At 46.1% G+C, this 15,480-nt stretch overlaps 1 protein-coding gene across 3 annotated transcripts in view; it reads right to left on the bottom strand.

The window, feature by feature from the left end:
- Positions 1-13,014, bottom strand: part of FGD3 (FYVE, RhoGEF and PH domain containing 3) — a 109,806-nt gene extending 96,792 nt beyond the window's left edge. The window contains exon 1 of one of the 3 annotated variants that reach the window (XR_012837115.1): positions 12,686-13,014. Coding sequence is in view for 1 of the 3 variants with exons in the window: in XM_075762617.1 (XP_075618732.1) it covers positions 12,686-12,821 (136 nt within the window). In the remaining 2 variants the exon portion in view is untranslated. The remainder of the gene's footprint in view (positions 1-12,685) is intronic. The other 2 variants (XM_075762616.1, XM_075762617.1) reach the window with 2 other exon arrangements.
- Positions 13,015-15,480: the final 2,466 nt, after the last annotated feature.

The following is a 15,480-nucleotide window of genomic DNA, read 5'->3' as shown; positions in this document are numbered from 1 at the left end:
GTATTTCATCATGTGTACAACAGATGATGTCATTTTTGAAGGGCTTCTTAAAAAACACACACACACAAAGCTCACCCCGCCAAAACACTCCTGGTAACAAAGATTGTGCTGTCTTCCCAGCTCAGCTACCCTGGCCATACCTCAGCCGAGTTTACACCTTCAGCCCCACAGAGCCACGTCCTGACTACCTACAGGTTGGCTTAGCAGGAGAGAGCTTAAGGCGCGCTCCGAAATTTGGAGACTAGCAAAAGGAAACAGCTCAAACTTAAAACACAAAGAGTTATTTTTACACGGTCAGTATGTCAGAAGTTGAGGAAAGGATGAAACCGTAAGTTGTTTGCATTAACCTTCTGGAAAAGTTACTGCGCCAGGAATAGGTTTGGAAGCAGGTCTGCCTGACGGAGCGTGAAGCTGCCGCTTTGGACCAAATATTTAGAAGACAATTGTCAGTGCTGAAAAACAGCCCGGAAGGAAGGAAGTCATATTCCTGATTGCTCTCAAGAAAGGATTGTGCTGCAATTAATATTAAATAAACCAAAAACCTACAAAACAAAACCCAAACCAAAAACCACACAAAATTTAATTTCAATAGTCAACAAAAACTGAAAATGCATATAACTTTATTTTAACCTTTATATTTGGACTACACAGAGAACAGATTTAATGGGTGGGCCTGAAGAGAGAGCAGCAACACTGACCCATTTAGACCAGCTCCAAATACGAGACCAGATATATTGATAACTTTATTTAATACGCTACATATTTCAGCCGGGGCGCAGCACCAAATACTATCGTTATCTAACTTCTACAAACACTTCTAAGCTCTCTAAAATTCTGCTTGTAGAAATCCACAGCTGAGTCTATGCTACAAACCCTACATAAATCAGACTTTATCATGACTGCCATTAAATAAACGTAAAAATAACAATGCAGAAAAAAATGCAGACTTCCAGTTTTTGTTGTTTTTTTGTTTAAACAAACTATCTCAAATCCTGCAATTGTGAGATCCAGCATGGAGCTCTTAAAAAACACTTAAAGTATTAAAAAAAAAAAAAAATCAGACACTACAGTTTAATCAATACCAGCAAATTTAATGAAGACTCTCCACACCAGTTTGAATAGGCCAGCTGGGTGCAGGGAGCAGGGACAAAAATCAGAGTCAGTTGAAGCATCAGCTAAAGACACAGCAACACTTTTTCATCATTAAAAACCAAAACCAATAAAAGTTGAAGCCAAAACAAGAAAGTGTAACAATCTACATTCAGTTTCTGCACATTCCTAACACAGAAAAATCAAACCTATTTGCTAATTGCAGTCCTTAGGAAGAAGAATCTTGTGAATTACATTTCTTTTATTCTGGACATAATATACAGCATTAATTACACATTCATTCAACAGACACCTTTCCACGAGTCTATTACCAGCCATAAGCCACCTAAAAACACCTATAACAAAGAAGCATCATTATAAGCAGTACTCTGCATAGAAATAGAACAGTAACTTGAACATCACCACCAGCATTTCCAGTCCAGGCTCCCTTTTGTACAAGCATTTTCCAAACAGTTTCCCCTTCTCTATAAGCACGCAACATGGCTGATCGACTCTAGTCCCGTGCTGTTTGTCCACCAACATTGTAAGACACCCAAAAAGAAGCAATACCCACGCAAAGTCCTGCTCAGGCTGTTCAGACAAGGCTTTATCTTGCTCCATCCTCTGTTAATCCCTTTAAGCGTGACCTCCCCTCAATATCTGGCTGGGGTAAAAATGTAAAATTCCTTTGAGTCATATCTTTTAACACCAAAGTTGCTGAAAAACTAAAAACCAGAGCACTCTGCGTACTCTGCTTTTAAATGAAATATATCACAGTCTTCTCTTTTGCATCATTATGCCAGACTGAAAAATAACGATTTTGATTTTAAGGTCTGCTGTGTGCCTTTTCAACAAGGGGACACCACTGCAATCACAAAAAACTTAAACTACCACCAGATTTTCAAGTCTTAAAAAAAAAAAAAAAAACCCAAAACCACAATGGAAGTTACGGAATTGAGTTACAGTTGAACTGCTCCCCTTTTATAACTGTGCTGAAAATCCTAACCAACATTTTAAAAAGAAAAACTTCAATTATATTCCACAAGAAGTATTTTAAGACCTTCAGTGCAAATGATTTTGCAGTATTTTTAGAAACTAAGGCACATGATGTTCAGATGTCTTGAATGCATTTCAAAAGATAGATCCATATGAGATATCGATTTACTAAGCAAATGGATATTAGATGAAGCCTCATCCTTTTTTCCTCACTACATGGTGAAATAAAAAAATCAGTTTTCAGTGTGAAGCGCCTCCTGGGTAGGGTGCCTGAGGGATTCCCTGTAGGATCCACAGTTCTAGGGAATGACAACGATGATCGATTTTGTTATTTATCATATCACCACACCCAGAATTCTGCAAGCTACGCCCAGAGTCTGCATGCTCAAAAGTCTGATTTAATACATAAGATCATTTTTTTCCATTGCGAGGTAGAGGAACATAAACTTGGGGGGACCACAAAAAAAAAAAAACCCCAAACTCTACATCAAAAAAAAATGGGAAAACTGCAGCACCGCTATGCAGTTATCAAAACTGCATGCACATCATCAAGGTTTTGGATTTAAAATTAAAAGTTTCAGAGAGTTGAAAGTACAAATGTGCATTTTTTGCAATCTGGCCACCAGAAGGATCTGAAGATCAATGCTAAGTTAGCCTATAACTGTGACAACTCGGGGTTTATTAATTTTCATTACACACTGTCGGCCAACCAGATGCCACAACAGAAACACATCTTGGAAAGACACGTTGTCAGGAATATTGTGAAGGTACCACAGAACTGCAAGGCATCAGGAGAGGCGAGAGACCAAGAACAGTGAGAAAAGGAAAAAGCAAGTGGGAGGCTGATGCTGAGCCGCATTGGTAGCACACAAGGGTTCCTCAGTAGTCCTGGAGCGGGACAAGCAGGTGACCAGGACTCAAAAGGAGTTTGAACTTCATCCAGTGAAGCTGATGGAAGAAATCAGGAGACAGGAGAATCTGTTTGGCAGATTTGGAATATACTCTTAGCAGCTGATACGTGTGTGATTGGGAGACCCAAGCAATGTAGGTGCAAAAGCAGATGCAGTGGAAATCACACAGCCAAGTTTAACTCTGCTCTCAAGGTTTAACATCTTTGACAGCATTTCACCAAGCCATTCCCAAATTACCGGCACCACCTACGGCTCCTGGGTTTCCAACCCCGCATCAAACAGAAAACAAAACGTCACCCTATGGAGGCTCTGCTGCCCGAGATAACCACTGAGCAAGACCCTGCTCAATTTTCAACAGTGGTTTTGTTTGAAACCTAATTCAGCAAGGAGACTGGAGAGAAAAGGGAGGATCAAAATGTTTTGGTGCATGGTGTGCTACAGTCGGAGGGAACTTATCTGCAGGTTTCCTGCTGCTTTGGGAGACTCGGCTTAAATTCAAAATGCAACATTTTGCCTGTGCACACAGTGGCAGGGCTGAACATCCCCCACCTCCCCAAGCTTATCGTCAAAATACAATGTTCTAACACTTCAAACACACAAGTAAAACAGTGGCACCACTCTGTATATATTTTCTCAACAACTAGAATTTTTTTTATTTTTTTTTTTAATAATACATACTAACAACCCTAAATCTGTTACCAGCCGTAAGAAAATTTCTATTTCCGTGGGGGCCATGAGTTCTGCGAGTTTATGAACCCTCCTGCTGTAAGACACAAACCAATTTTTTGAACAATTGGGCGCAGAGGGAAAGAAGAGGGAATTAAAAAAAATAAAACCACCTCTTGGTGCCAGCTATTCCATAACCATTTGCTACAAAGTTTTTCACGACTGAAGCATGGCTGTGGCCAGGGGCAGAGCTTGAACCCTGGACTAGAGGGATGATTAACACAACGGTTCCTTTACCCTCAAAATTAGCTTCCAGTTTCTTTGTCCTAACAAGAGGATTAGCAATTTTTAAAATAACTTTTGGGACTTGCATGGTCTGGGAAATACAAAAAAAAAAAATTAGGCTATCCTTTCAAGTGAATAAGAAAAGCATCTGTTCTGCATTCCAAGTGAAGCAACTTTTTCAACTGCACAACCATCAAAATCAAACAGCCGTAACTCAAGACTATCAACCCAATTCCAACAACTCCAGACAGCATGGCTGAGACAGACTTTTTTTTTTTTTATTGTACTATTTTGAGGAAATCTTACTCTCCCCTAGCTGTGAACACTTGCACCTCCATTAGTAAACTAGGAATGGCAAGGCAAGACATGTGTTTGCTGAAGTTGAAAAGATTTTTAAGAAATTAATTTCTCAAGTGCATAATAATTAGGGAGGGATTTTTTCCCCCCAACCTTGATATTTGTTTCTGCGTCTCTACAGCCGAGAAACAGGCTGTAAGAATTTCAATAGCAATTAGTAAATCAGATCCAGGAGGGCTCAGCAGGCAGCACTGTTTGTTCCTCCGTGGAAGCTTCCCTCCCAGTGAAGGGGTCCCGCAGCCGGTGGGAGCGATGCTCGGAGGTGGCACACCTGGCTCCAACAGGAAATTGGAACGGCTGCGATTTTCCTCCAGGCAAAATTCATCCACCCCCAACTCGAGGCTTTGCAGATATTCAATAAAGAGGGGGGAAAAAAGGGGAAAAAATGTAAATAGAAAAACCATACATCCTACTTCAATGCAAACGGTAACAGTTCCAACATGCAGCTATCCGCTGTTACAGCCCAGGGGCTAGACCTTTAATCAGCGTGAGTTACTGTAGATGCAGCCACGGCTCCAGTAGATCCAGGCAGAACCGCGCCAACCAACAGAACAAATTTAGCCACGGGGCCACAATCCTTTTCTTCTGTCAAATTTAAGAGGGAATACAATACGCAGTTTGCACCAGCTTACGCATTCAGCTCTCCGGTGCGAGCACACGCTCTCTCCCATGCCCCGGGCAGCTTGCCGCCAGCAGCCCCGCAGCTGCCGTGTTGAGCCCAAGGGCTAGCCCAGAGCCTGGGCTCCAAGCACAGCCCCAAGCCGTGCGTCACAGAGGGGCTGGGCAGAGCAAGGAAGCTACACCGGTGTGCAGCCTCTGCCGAGAGCTGCCAGGAGAAACCTGCCCATTTCTCCCACAACAGGATGTAAGAACTGGGTTCATCGTCATCTTTCTTCTCTTTCCCAGAAATGGTGCAGCCAGCACGGGGCACGCTGTTGGATGACAACGGTAAAATCTAGAGAACAAAAACACAGGAGGCCGAGACCTGGTGGTATTTTTGTCCATTGGTTTTGGGGGAGATTGCTCCCTCCTTTGCCTTATTTAGGCAGGTCTCTCTTGTTCTGCATCCTGGAGAACCTTTCCTGTATTTCTGCAGTGTCTGCAGGCTAATTTCAAACAGTGTTTTGTACAGGTTTCCTCTTTTACAAATTTCAGCTTTCTTAACTGATTTTGACTTTAAAACCCTCTTTTTTAACAATCTCTTCCTATACCCCTTTCAATGTTTTTTGCATTGTGCTCACCACTTTCTCCTCCTTTTCCATCTCAGTCTTCCCTTCTACTACTCCATTCACATCAGTTTTTACACAAACATTTTTATTCAGTATTTTGAAGACGTGGGTGAAATTCAAATCACCAGCATCCATCAGATGCATCGGGCCAGTGGCAGGAAATACGGTATCTCTGCCAATCTCATTCTGGAATACAGCAATGTTTGTGGACTGACAAGCAAAATACGCTGAACAGGTGATTCCTACCAAACATGGTAAAACTGTATTTGGAGGCTTCTTCAGGCTTCCTTTCCCTGCTCCTTCCCCAGCCCCAGTGCTGGTACAGTAACTTTCACCCTGTTCCAACCTCAAGGCCCAAAATGATTGCTGAAGTAGCAAGAATCTCATGAATGTAAATATTTGCTCAGGGTTAAGTTACCAAGAGAGAATTTCTGCTCAGAGCCTGCATGCTCAAAAAGAAAGAATAAAAAGAGGCCAAGAGTTTAAGAAAACTAGAACCCAGTGTTAAATTCCTTCATTATCGTCAGACACCTGCCTGCTTTTCAGAAGTCTAAAATAAACAGGAGAAACCTCTGACATCCAAGAGATACTTAGATGTCTCCCTGCCTTCCAAAAAATATTGGGACTACTGGGCTCCTTGGACTTTTAGAAATCAGATTCTTTAATATGAAGGCTGGTAGCCTCCATAAATCTCCATCCAGATTGCTGCAGACGCATAGAGATGCGTATGCTGCCTGCATCCACTGTAACCAAGAGGTTGGGCTTCCAATAACAGGCTGGCATGTTATCAGAGTCCAAAGTGTCAGTGTTTTAGCCTCTCACATTCATTAACCAGCTCAACAAGCATGACAAATTAACGGTACAGGTAGCTACACTTAAAGCAGTGGCTCTGTAAACTTCGGCAATAGAATATTCAAGATGCTTCAAGAGAGAAAAATGGCAAATATAATGCAAAATTGATTAATTCAGCAGTCCAGCATAAAAATATTCTCTCCTTGAATCTTCATCAAGCCAAAGAACTTCTAAGCAGCAGCATCAATCTCTGAAGAAATTCAAGAACTAGAATTCTCTTTCAAAAGGACATGCTTCAGCATTTTAAAATATAATGTCGGCAACATAATTATTCATGGCCATACTGAAAGTCATGAGGACCTACAATGTTTAGCAGTTCCTCACCTCTCACAGCAATCACCAGCGGTCTGCTCCGTCCCTCTCTGTTAATACCTGGAAGATTCCGTCACCCCAAGAGACGCCTTTTCCTACTAGTAACAACAGATTTGAGGACCATGAATTGTACATTACTCTGTTCACTGTCCAATGACAGCTTCTTACCAAACGTCAGGAGCTTGCTTCGGAACAGCAATCAATACTTCCAGACATTTAAACATACCGCAGAAGCCTGTGCAATTTAAATAACCTTAGAAATGGTCATTCTTGCTTTTAATAACATCGAACTCTCTAGAAAGTCATCAGCATTTAAGAAAGACACAGAAGTTGGTAACGCTTGACACATTTCTCCAAGACAAAACCAGCTCCTTCTCCAGGCTACTACTGCCCAACACAAGTACAGGGTGGGAACTGCGAAGGTCTGTCTGACCAGGCTCTCAGAGATACCATGCGACAGTAAGCCTGGACTTCCCAGTCCCACCACCACCACGTGTTACATCATTCAGGCAGTACCAAGTGTCTTAACACAGGAGAAAAATCCCATTTCAGCACTTCTGCAACTTTTTTATGCTGACAGTTGACTGTGAAAGAGCCATGGGTTTTTAGAGTTCATAACCAAAACACCAATCATACAAAGAGAGAGAGAGAAGACAGATGGAAGGAGAAAAGTATCCTGACAATATCTCAGTGGTTATTCAGGCAGCCCAGCTCTGAGGTAGGAACCTCGGTCCCCTGTTAACGGAGCTTCTGGAGGTGATGAGCTGATGAAACCAGCTTTCTGAGCCCCCCAGGGACCCTGCAGGGAATCCTGCAGGAGAGGACTGAGGTTATACTGTGTGAACAACCTCCTCTCCCGGACCTTCCTGCCCAATTCCCCACCCAGCCCTCCCACAGCAGCAAAATCACTGGCTTTCTGTCCCACGCCAGGGTCTTAAGCCTGGCCAAATAACAGTGACAGTGCAACCCAGAAAACAAGGAAGCAGGTAGTACCAATAAACTCTGAAATACCATTGCATTTCACAGAAAGACGAAAATAGCAACAAAACTCAGTGACACCAGAAGAGAAAGCACGGAGAACAGCATTTTGAGAGGTAGTGGTCAGGGACCAGAGGCAATGTGCTTTAAATAGCACCATTAAAACTCAGTAACTTAACTCTGAGAAGCCAGGTCACAACTGCACACCCTGAGTATTTCTCACGGTACGTGGCGACTACTGCCAGAAAAAGCAGCGGCCGTACCAAGGAGGGAACGGAGGTGACCATCGGCTGTCGCTCCATTTAGCGCTGCAGGAGAGGACACCACGCATTAGCATTTCTTCTCTGCACTGGCTGGGATAGCATTCGCCTGCTATCAAGGTAAAGCAAACACGCAGTACTGCAGTATCAGAAACCCCTGGTGATAGCGAGTACAGATAAAGTGAAAAGCCACGAACTGTGCAATAAAGTTGAAAGACCCATAAAATTTTAAGACGTTGCAAAGTGTAAAATGCAAATATAGTTATGCTAAACCTCGCCTTTAGGAGATGGCTGGGGAATGGGAGGGGTGAGAGTAGAGGGAGGGGGAAAAAGTTTCACTGGAAGCACTTTCCAGTGTACCTCCACTATTGTTCCACCAACAAAGCCCTTCTCAAATTTCACTACTCATAACCTCCAAACCAGCCAGAGTTTCGTGCTGTGACTGACTGCCTTCCAATTACCGTATGCTCCAGAGAACGCAACACTGGTCTGCAAACATCTATTCCCGATGTCACGGCGGATTTTCATGGTGGAGGTCCGGGTCCTGTGCTCAGGGGAACCGGGCTTGGTGCCCAATGGGGAGTTTGAAGGGGTTGGCAGAGGACGAGAAAACCAGAGACCTGCAAGCTGGTGGTGGGTACCCTGCGTGGCTTGAGAGCTGCCACATCACGGAAAGAACTAGCCGGGGAGTTCAGTGACACTCCCTCGTAATTTCTCTCTCCTTTCTCTCGCTTGTACCTTAGTCCACCTTATCTCAAATTCTCTGTTTCCATGTCTGAAAAATATATGAAGCTATTTTTTTACTTAAAAGGAACTTTCAATGAGTTCAGAGAATTTGAAATGAGAGACGTACTTTGCAAACGGTATCAATATTCATCATTATGCAGGAATCATAAACCAAGGTCTCTCAAGTGAAACATTCATTTCCACATTAAAATTTGATAGCGCTGATAAAAATGAATTACCACAGTAGTTATTACTACTTTTTATCTGCCACACTATTTACTCCACTCAGACAAGTTAACATCTACGTAATCAATAGCTCAAATCTCTAACACAAGAAGTATTTATTAGTTAGGTTATACCAGCCACCTCTTTTAAACAGTTGCAAATTCTTTGACTTTTCAGTATTTAGTAAATGAAAAATATTTTAAATGTTTAGAAAACAGCTCGAAGAAGAAAATTAATCTTACTCAAAAGCATTTTACAAGTTTATAGCTTTAGTAGAAACTGGTGCACAGTCAGAGAGGAAACAAAGCCTTAATCACACCATTGCTGCATTTACACTGTGCCCTTTCAATTCTCACATAGACCACTTGATCACGCTCGCTAACCAAAGCGGGACCATTCGCACCAATATTACTGACGTCTGATAATCTTAACAAGATCCCTAAAACAAAAAAAGGTATAAACAATTTGGAAAAAACCCCATACATTCATTATACTGAGCTGGGTTGGTAGTAACAGACAAGCTTCAGTGAGGAACATCCAGCGTCTGTCGAACTGGACACTTTACGGACGCTCAGGAAGACAAAGCTGTTCCCAAAGATCTCCCACAGAAGTTAGTTGTTCATTTCTCATGGAAAACCAGTGGGAAACACATGGATTTTAGGTAGCATTTCAGAGGGCAGCAGTCCCCACATCACCCCATCTCGCACAGCCTGTTTGAAAACAAGGCTGCCCCAAAACCGAACACATAGCAACCTGACTGGGGGCTTGGAGTATAAAACCCTTGGGATGCTTTGAAAAACCCAGCCACAAAGCCTGGCTTGAAAACACTGCAATGCGATCAATGCACAAGTAAAAAATCATCACCTTGGATGCTGACTTCCCAAGTCCTTCCCTTCCAGTGTCCCAGGGTTTCAACAGCCTGCTTCCACTGCTACCGACCTAAGATGGTCTTCCGTGTTCTGGATCATGCTACAGAAGCTCATCCCACACAAGCCACGAGGACCATCACCACTCTATTTGGATTCCATCCTTTTTATTGGTTTGAATGTAACATCCTCTCTCGTGTCTCTGAGACACTTCAAGACCAAATAAGCTTCAAAGTCCCAACCTCCTCGCACATTATCACCTCAGTCAATCTTTGGAGCGTGGGGGACGTCCACAAGAACTCTGCAGGTCAGTATTTCCCGCTGCATTAACACACCACAGTCAACTCCCTTAACAAAAGGGCAACCTAGTACGAACCCCCTGTCTTTCTTCCCCATCTCTGCGGAAGATACCTGACAGGGCTTGCATTTGCACATTTGGAAAGAGGCAGAGCTCCTCCAGGAAGAAAGAGTCCCGGCTTCATTTTCAGCAGGAGTTTTAGACATACATTTAAATGGAAGGAGTTGCACCAAAGAGGACTGAACAACGGCAATTCCAGCTCCTGTCAAGAATAATTCAAGCCAGGACTACACAAGCCAGGCATGTTTTATCAAAGTCACAAGAACAAGCAAGCTTAGCCTCTACAGACTTCCATTAAATCACCACACTCTAGGTGCCATAACTCTGAAAACAGAAATAACTCTCTCACTGAAGACAACCACAGTCAACAAAACTACATATTCATGCATACGGTGGGATATGTAGAGTGAATCACCCAAAGTGAGGGCCCCAGCTTCTTCTAAAACTAAAGGAGAGAGGCTGCTAACACAGGTATTCCAGCTCCTGCAGGCTCCCATCCCTGTGGGAGGACCCATCTCCAAGCTTAACATACTCAGGATCGGTACCCGAGTAGTTCCGGAGGTACCAAAAGTCAGACTGCCTGAATATCCCTGGATCCAGGGCAGATGGGGAACCTTAGCAGGTCTGCAACTCACCATCATCTTTCTTGGGTTGATCCAGCCTTTACCTACCCAAGAAGCAGGGCAGAGAACGTCCATTTTTAAAAAAATAAGGATTTATTTCTTCAAAAGAAGGAATTCATTTAAACTCAATTTCATTTTTATCATTTTTCTCTATCTTTATTAGGGTAAGGAGACATACAATATAAAGAACTGGCTTACAAATGAGCTAAATCAGGAACAAAACCAGCTTGCTTTTTTCAGGGTATGATTTTATAAACACAGCTCTGCTAGTTTGAGTATGAACTGTGTAACTAAAACATCCTAATAGCATTGTGAAAACTAGCCTTCCATTAAAAATAAACTTCTTCTAAAGAATGCAAGAATACTTTTATCAATGTATTTGTCACCATACATATTCCATTTACATTCTTCATAGATCTCCACTCGGACAACAAAACCAACCCTGGTCATTAACAACTGCCAGTAGTCTTTTCCACTCTTTGGTGCTGCTGCATATATCAGGCGTTGCAAGAAGCTGTTAGTCCCAGATTCTTTTAAATTGTAGAGCCATTTTCCTTTGTGTTAAAATTCCCTAAAGCTCGCAAGGGAACTAAGGTAGAGTATATCCCTTTAACATAGTTTAACCACTCAATATTTGGAATGGAAAATGTGACTTAGGTACTGAGGTTTAAAAAACAGCTACGACGTATGCAGCCAATTTTCTAAACATGAATCTCATAAGGTTTTAGGGGTTGGTTGGGGAATTTTTGCCTTTTTTTTTTTGCATGAGAATGTAGGGCTTACAAGAGACAGCCAGCTAAATGCAACAGACCATTATGGCTCAGAGGTTTCCAATTTGCAACTAGAAATGGTTTACATTATAAGTACTAACAGCTCCAAAAGGTATTTAAAAAGGAGAGAGTGGAGAAAAACTTGGCATTTCATAAGCGCCTAAATATGGATTGGCAGGAAATAAATTTGATCTATGCAGTTAATAATAGTCTTACCAAAATAAGTGTTTAACAGAACTGGTTTTATGTGGTTTTAGGAGAACTAAAAATATATTTACGCAGCTTAGTACTGTATTTACTCAAACGTGCAATCTCTGAGCACTGCCGGCCGTGCGGGGACAAGGCTCCCCTCGGTGCCTGCAGACAACCACCACGTCTGCGAGGGGAGCCCCGCGGCGCAGCTCCCGCAGCCAACGCTTCACCTCCGCCGAGGTGGAGGACCAGGGCAGCGGCATTTGCCAGCCCGGCTGAAGGGCTCGGGCCTAACGAGGGCTGGGTTGGACCCCACTGACAATGGGTTCGCCTTAGAAACACGCCAGTCCGCTCCATGGAGGGAGGACGGGAAAAAAAATTAATTAAAAAAAAAAAAAAAGTTAAGCGTCGCCCCGGATCTGCTCAGGCTGCTCCGCTCCCGGCCGGGCCCCCCTTGCCCCGCGGGGCTGCCCGATCCCCGCGGCGCCGCCGCCCGCTGCTCCGGGCCGTGCCCGCCGCCGTGCCCGGCTCCCCGCTGAGGGGCGAGGGCGGGCGGAGCGCGCAGAGCCCTGGCGCCGGGCACGGCCGCCGGCAGCGCCGCCGGGACCGTGCGGGGCAGCGCCCGGGCGGGCCGCGCTGCCCCCCCCCCCTCCAACCCACGGCCCTCGCACACCTGGAGCGGGTCCGGCCCAGGGACCGGCCTCCCTCTGCACCCGCCGGAGAGACCCCGCGGACCCCACCCCGCCGAGACCCCCGCCCGCCCCGCTGCGCTCCGCTTCCCCGCCCGGGCTCCCCGCGGCCCCTGGCCGCCCCAGCCTCTGCTGAGGAGAAAACTTGGCGGTCGAGCGCGGAGCTCGCACGGAAACCTCTCCCCGGGGGCGCGGAGGGGGGCTGGGGGCAGCGGGCAACAGACGTGCCGCCGGCGGTGCGGCTCCCCGGGAGGGCAGCGGGGCCCGGCCCGGCCTCCGGCGCGGCGAAGCGCAGCCTTACCCTCCGGCTCCATCTGCTCCCGCCACCGCGCTCCGGCGCTCAGAGAGCTGCTGCGAGTCGGGCCGGGCTGAGCGGTTACAAAGGCGGCCGCCGAGCGAGGGGGGTGGGTTTCCTCTCCCTCCCACTGCAGCTGCATCGCGCCATGAGGCGCCGCGAGCGGGACAAGGCGCCCCCAAAGGCGGCGGAGGCGGGAGCTGCTCCCGCCGCCACTCGGCCCCGCGCTGCCCGCCCCGGCTCGGCCCGGCCCAGGCGGCCAGCGGGTACCCGCCGGCAGGGACCGCGCCGGCTGCCGGGGAACCAGGTGCTGCTCCCGGCGCGGGGGTGGCGGCGGGGGAGGAGAGCTCCCGCCCGGGCTGGCACTTCGTTAGGGCCGGGGGGGGTGGGGGGGTGTGCCCGCTGCAGGCCGCAGTGGTGGGGAGGGGAAGAACCCCGGTCCCTTGCCTCCTTCCCGCCCGGCCCGCCGAGAGGCTCCGGGGGGGGGGGGGGTAACATCCCCCGCTGGCGTGGCCCCAGGGACAGCGCTGCGAGGGGCTCCCGCCGCGCCGGGGACGCCGCGTGCTGCCGGGGGCCGCGTCCCGCTCCCCTCACGAAGCGTGTGGGCTCCGGCGCAGGCCCGAGGAAGGGGCACAGGCCCCTCGCACAGAGGGTTCTCCCTCTTTCGTTGGTCAAGAAATAGGCGGCGTCCCCAGGGCAAAGCCCAAAATCACGTCAAAAGCAACAGAAAAGGAGGCTTCAAAAGGCTGCGGGCTGCCACACCAGCTGCTGCCTTGGGAGCCAGAAGCCCCTGGGTGCAGCTGCTGGAGGCGGCTGTAGGGCGCGTGGCGAGGCTCGGCGCGTCCCAGGGCCACGGATGGCTCCCCAGGCTGGCGTCCAGTCCCTCACGTATGTGTCAGAGAGCCATCCAGATAGGAGCCGTGTTGTTTGCTTCCCCTCGGACAACCCACCTCTCCCTGCCTCCCAGACAGCCGCCATCAGGTCCTCCAGGGCTTCTCGAAGAGTCAGACCAGGAGGTGCCCCCCGACTCACTGCTCCCTGCCTTGGACTCGCCAGGAGCGATCGCAGCCAAGCCGAAGGGTGATGCTCTCCTTCGCAGATGGCAGGCCGTCAACGTGGCATGATGAAGTGCTCCTTCCGCAGAGGGTGTGCTGCAGCCAGGGTGAAACCCTGCCTTTCCAGGTGAGCTACGTGTTTAAGGAGAGCTCTTCAGCTCCTCATCGCAAGGACTAAATAATACTGAGGAAAACAATTGTATTAAGCTTCAAAGCGTGTATCAAGCAGTCTATCTCTGAAGGAACGAAACCGTGTAAAACTGTCTTCACAAAGGCATTTACCTTCAGGAAAAAATGCAAACCAGTAAATTCAAAAGTTAACTACGCTGGGCTTTAGTCTATTTTTTATTACCCAGTAATCGGTTGTTGCTCATTATCTTTCCCCTGAAATGTCCGTCTTTGATGTAGGCCCCATTATGGAAATACGCTTTTGGGTAACTTCGGTAGTGTGGTGGAATGGCAGACTATTTTTCTAATGAAATTCATAAAATGGATTTCTTTGGACAAATTATACCAGAATAGAAGGAGTAGCTGTCCTAGACTAACTCTATGAATAGGGTGTAGTTACACCAGAGTAAGAAAGCAGATTTATAAGTAATGCACAAACCTGGATTTCTTGATGTCACCTTTGATATGCTACCTGTTACTTTCAAAGTCCTACCTCAAAGCATTAATATACACATACAAATTTAACATACAACTAATGATTTCAGCAATTAGACTCCCCACATTTATCGCTGTACGAAATAGTTAGAGCTCCCTCAAATTAGTCCTGTCCTTTTGGACAACGAGGCGGATCATCTCTGAAGTCCTTTCACCAGAGCAGAGCTGAGCTGACCAACCATTGCTCCCTGGTTTTCAGATACAGCGGGTGTTCAGCAGCAGAAACAAACTTTCAACATTGTTGAAAATTACCCAGGTTCTTTGCTCTCAAGAAAGCAAGGTCCATGCTATAAAATATAAAGCTGAGACAAGTGACTTTATTTTAAGCATTTAAGTGTATTTGATATAGGACCAGAACACCAAATAACCAGCGATCTTTAAAAGGATCATTTTATTTTCTGTCCCATTCTTTCCCCACCCTAGCCAGTATTTTGCTTTGATTTGGTTTTTTTCTAGAGAATTGGAGTATTTTTCATTGTAGCTGCTCTCAACTCTTACAGTCTGGGCATTTGCAGTATTTAATTTGTATCTCTGACCAGAATCAGTCAAGTAATTCTGGAGGGAGTTTACAATTTAAGCAAACATTAAATTGCAGCCATTACTTTTGGCTAGCTAGGATTCTAACAAAGGGCCAGTATAAATTTCTTCACATCTAAGAATAACCCATTTCTTCAACCAAGGTAAGTAACTTGGAGTCAGAGAGCAGTTTCAGTAGATAGGCAACAAAGAAAAGAAGGGCTCTTTTTTTGCATCTCTGCTGGGGATTTGAAGGAGTAAAATCTACTGAGAAGCTAGGCTGACGCTACCAGCAAAAAAGCAAACCAGTACAGGTTTGGTTTTAGAACAGGAAGGTGTCTGCTGGGACGCTTCCTCTGAATATTGTAACTTTTTTCCCCCTGAACTGAGAGCCACCCAATCCTTTAAAAGTGTGAGGAACAAAACCTGGGATGGTACTTGGCGGCACGGTTTATGACTCCTGAGGAAAAGCCTAGGACTCAACCTTTTATTGAGTTGCAGGCTGTAGATCCGTATCCAGCTCTGTCAAGCCCTTTCCTCCTAACCTGACTATCATCTCAGGCACCC

The sequence above is a fragment of the Balearica regulorum genome, chromosome 10 (assembly GCF_011004875.1).
Source record: "Balearica regulorum gibbericeps isolate bBalReg1 chromosome 10, bBalReg1.pri, whole genome shotgun sequence".
NCBI lineage: Eukaryota > Metazoa > Chordata > Aves > Gruiformes > Gruidae > Balearica > Balearica regulorum.
The sequence above is the reverse complement of the archived record's forward strand: the minus strand, read 5'-3'. Positions and strand labels throughout refer to the sequence as shown.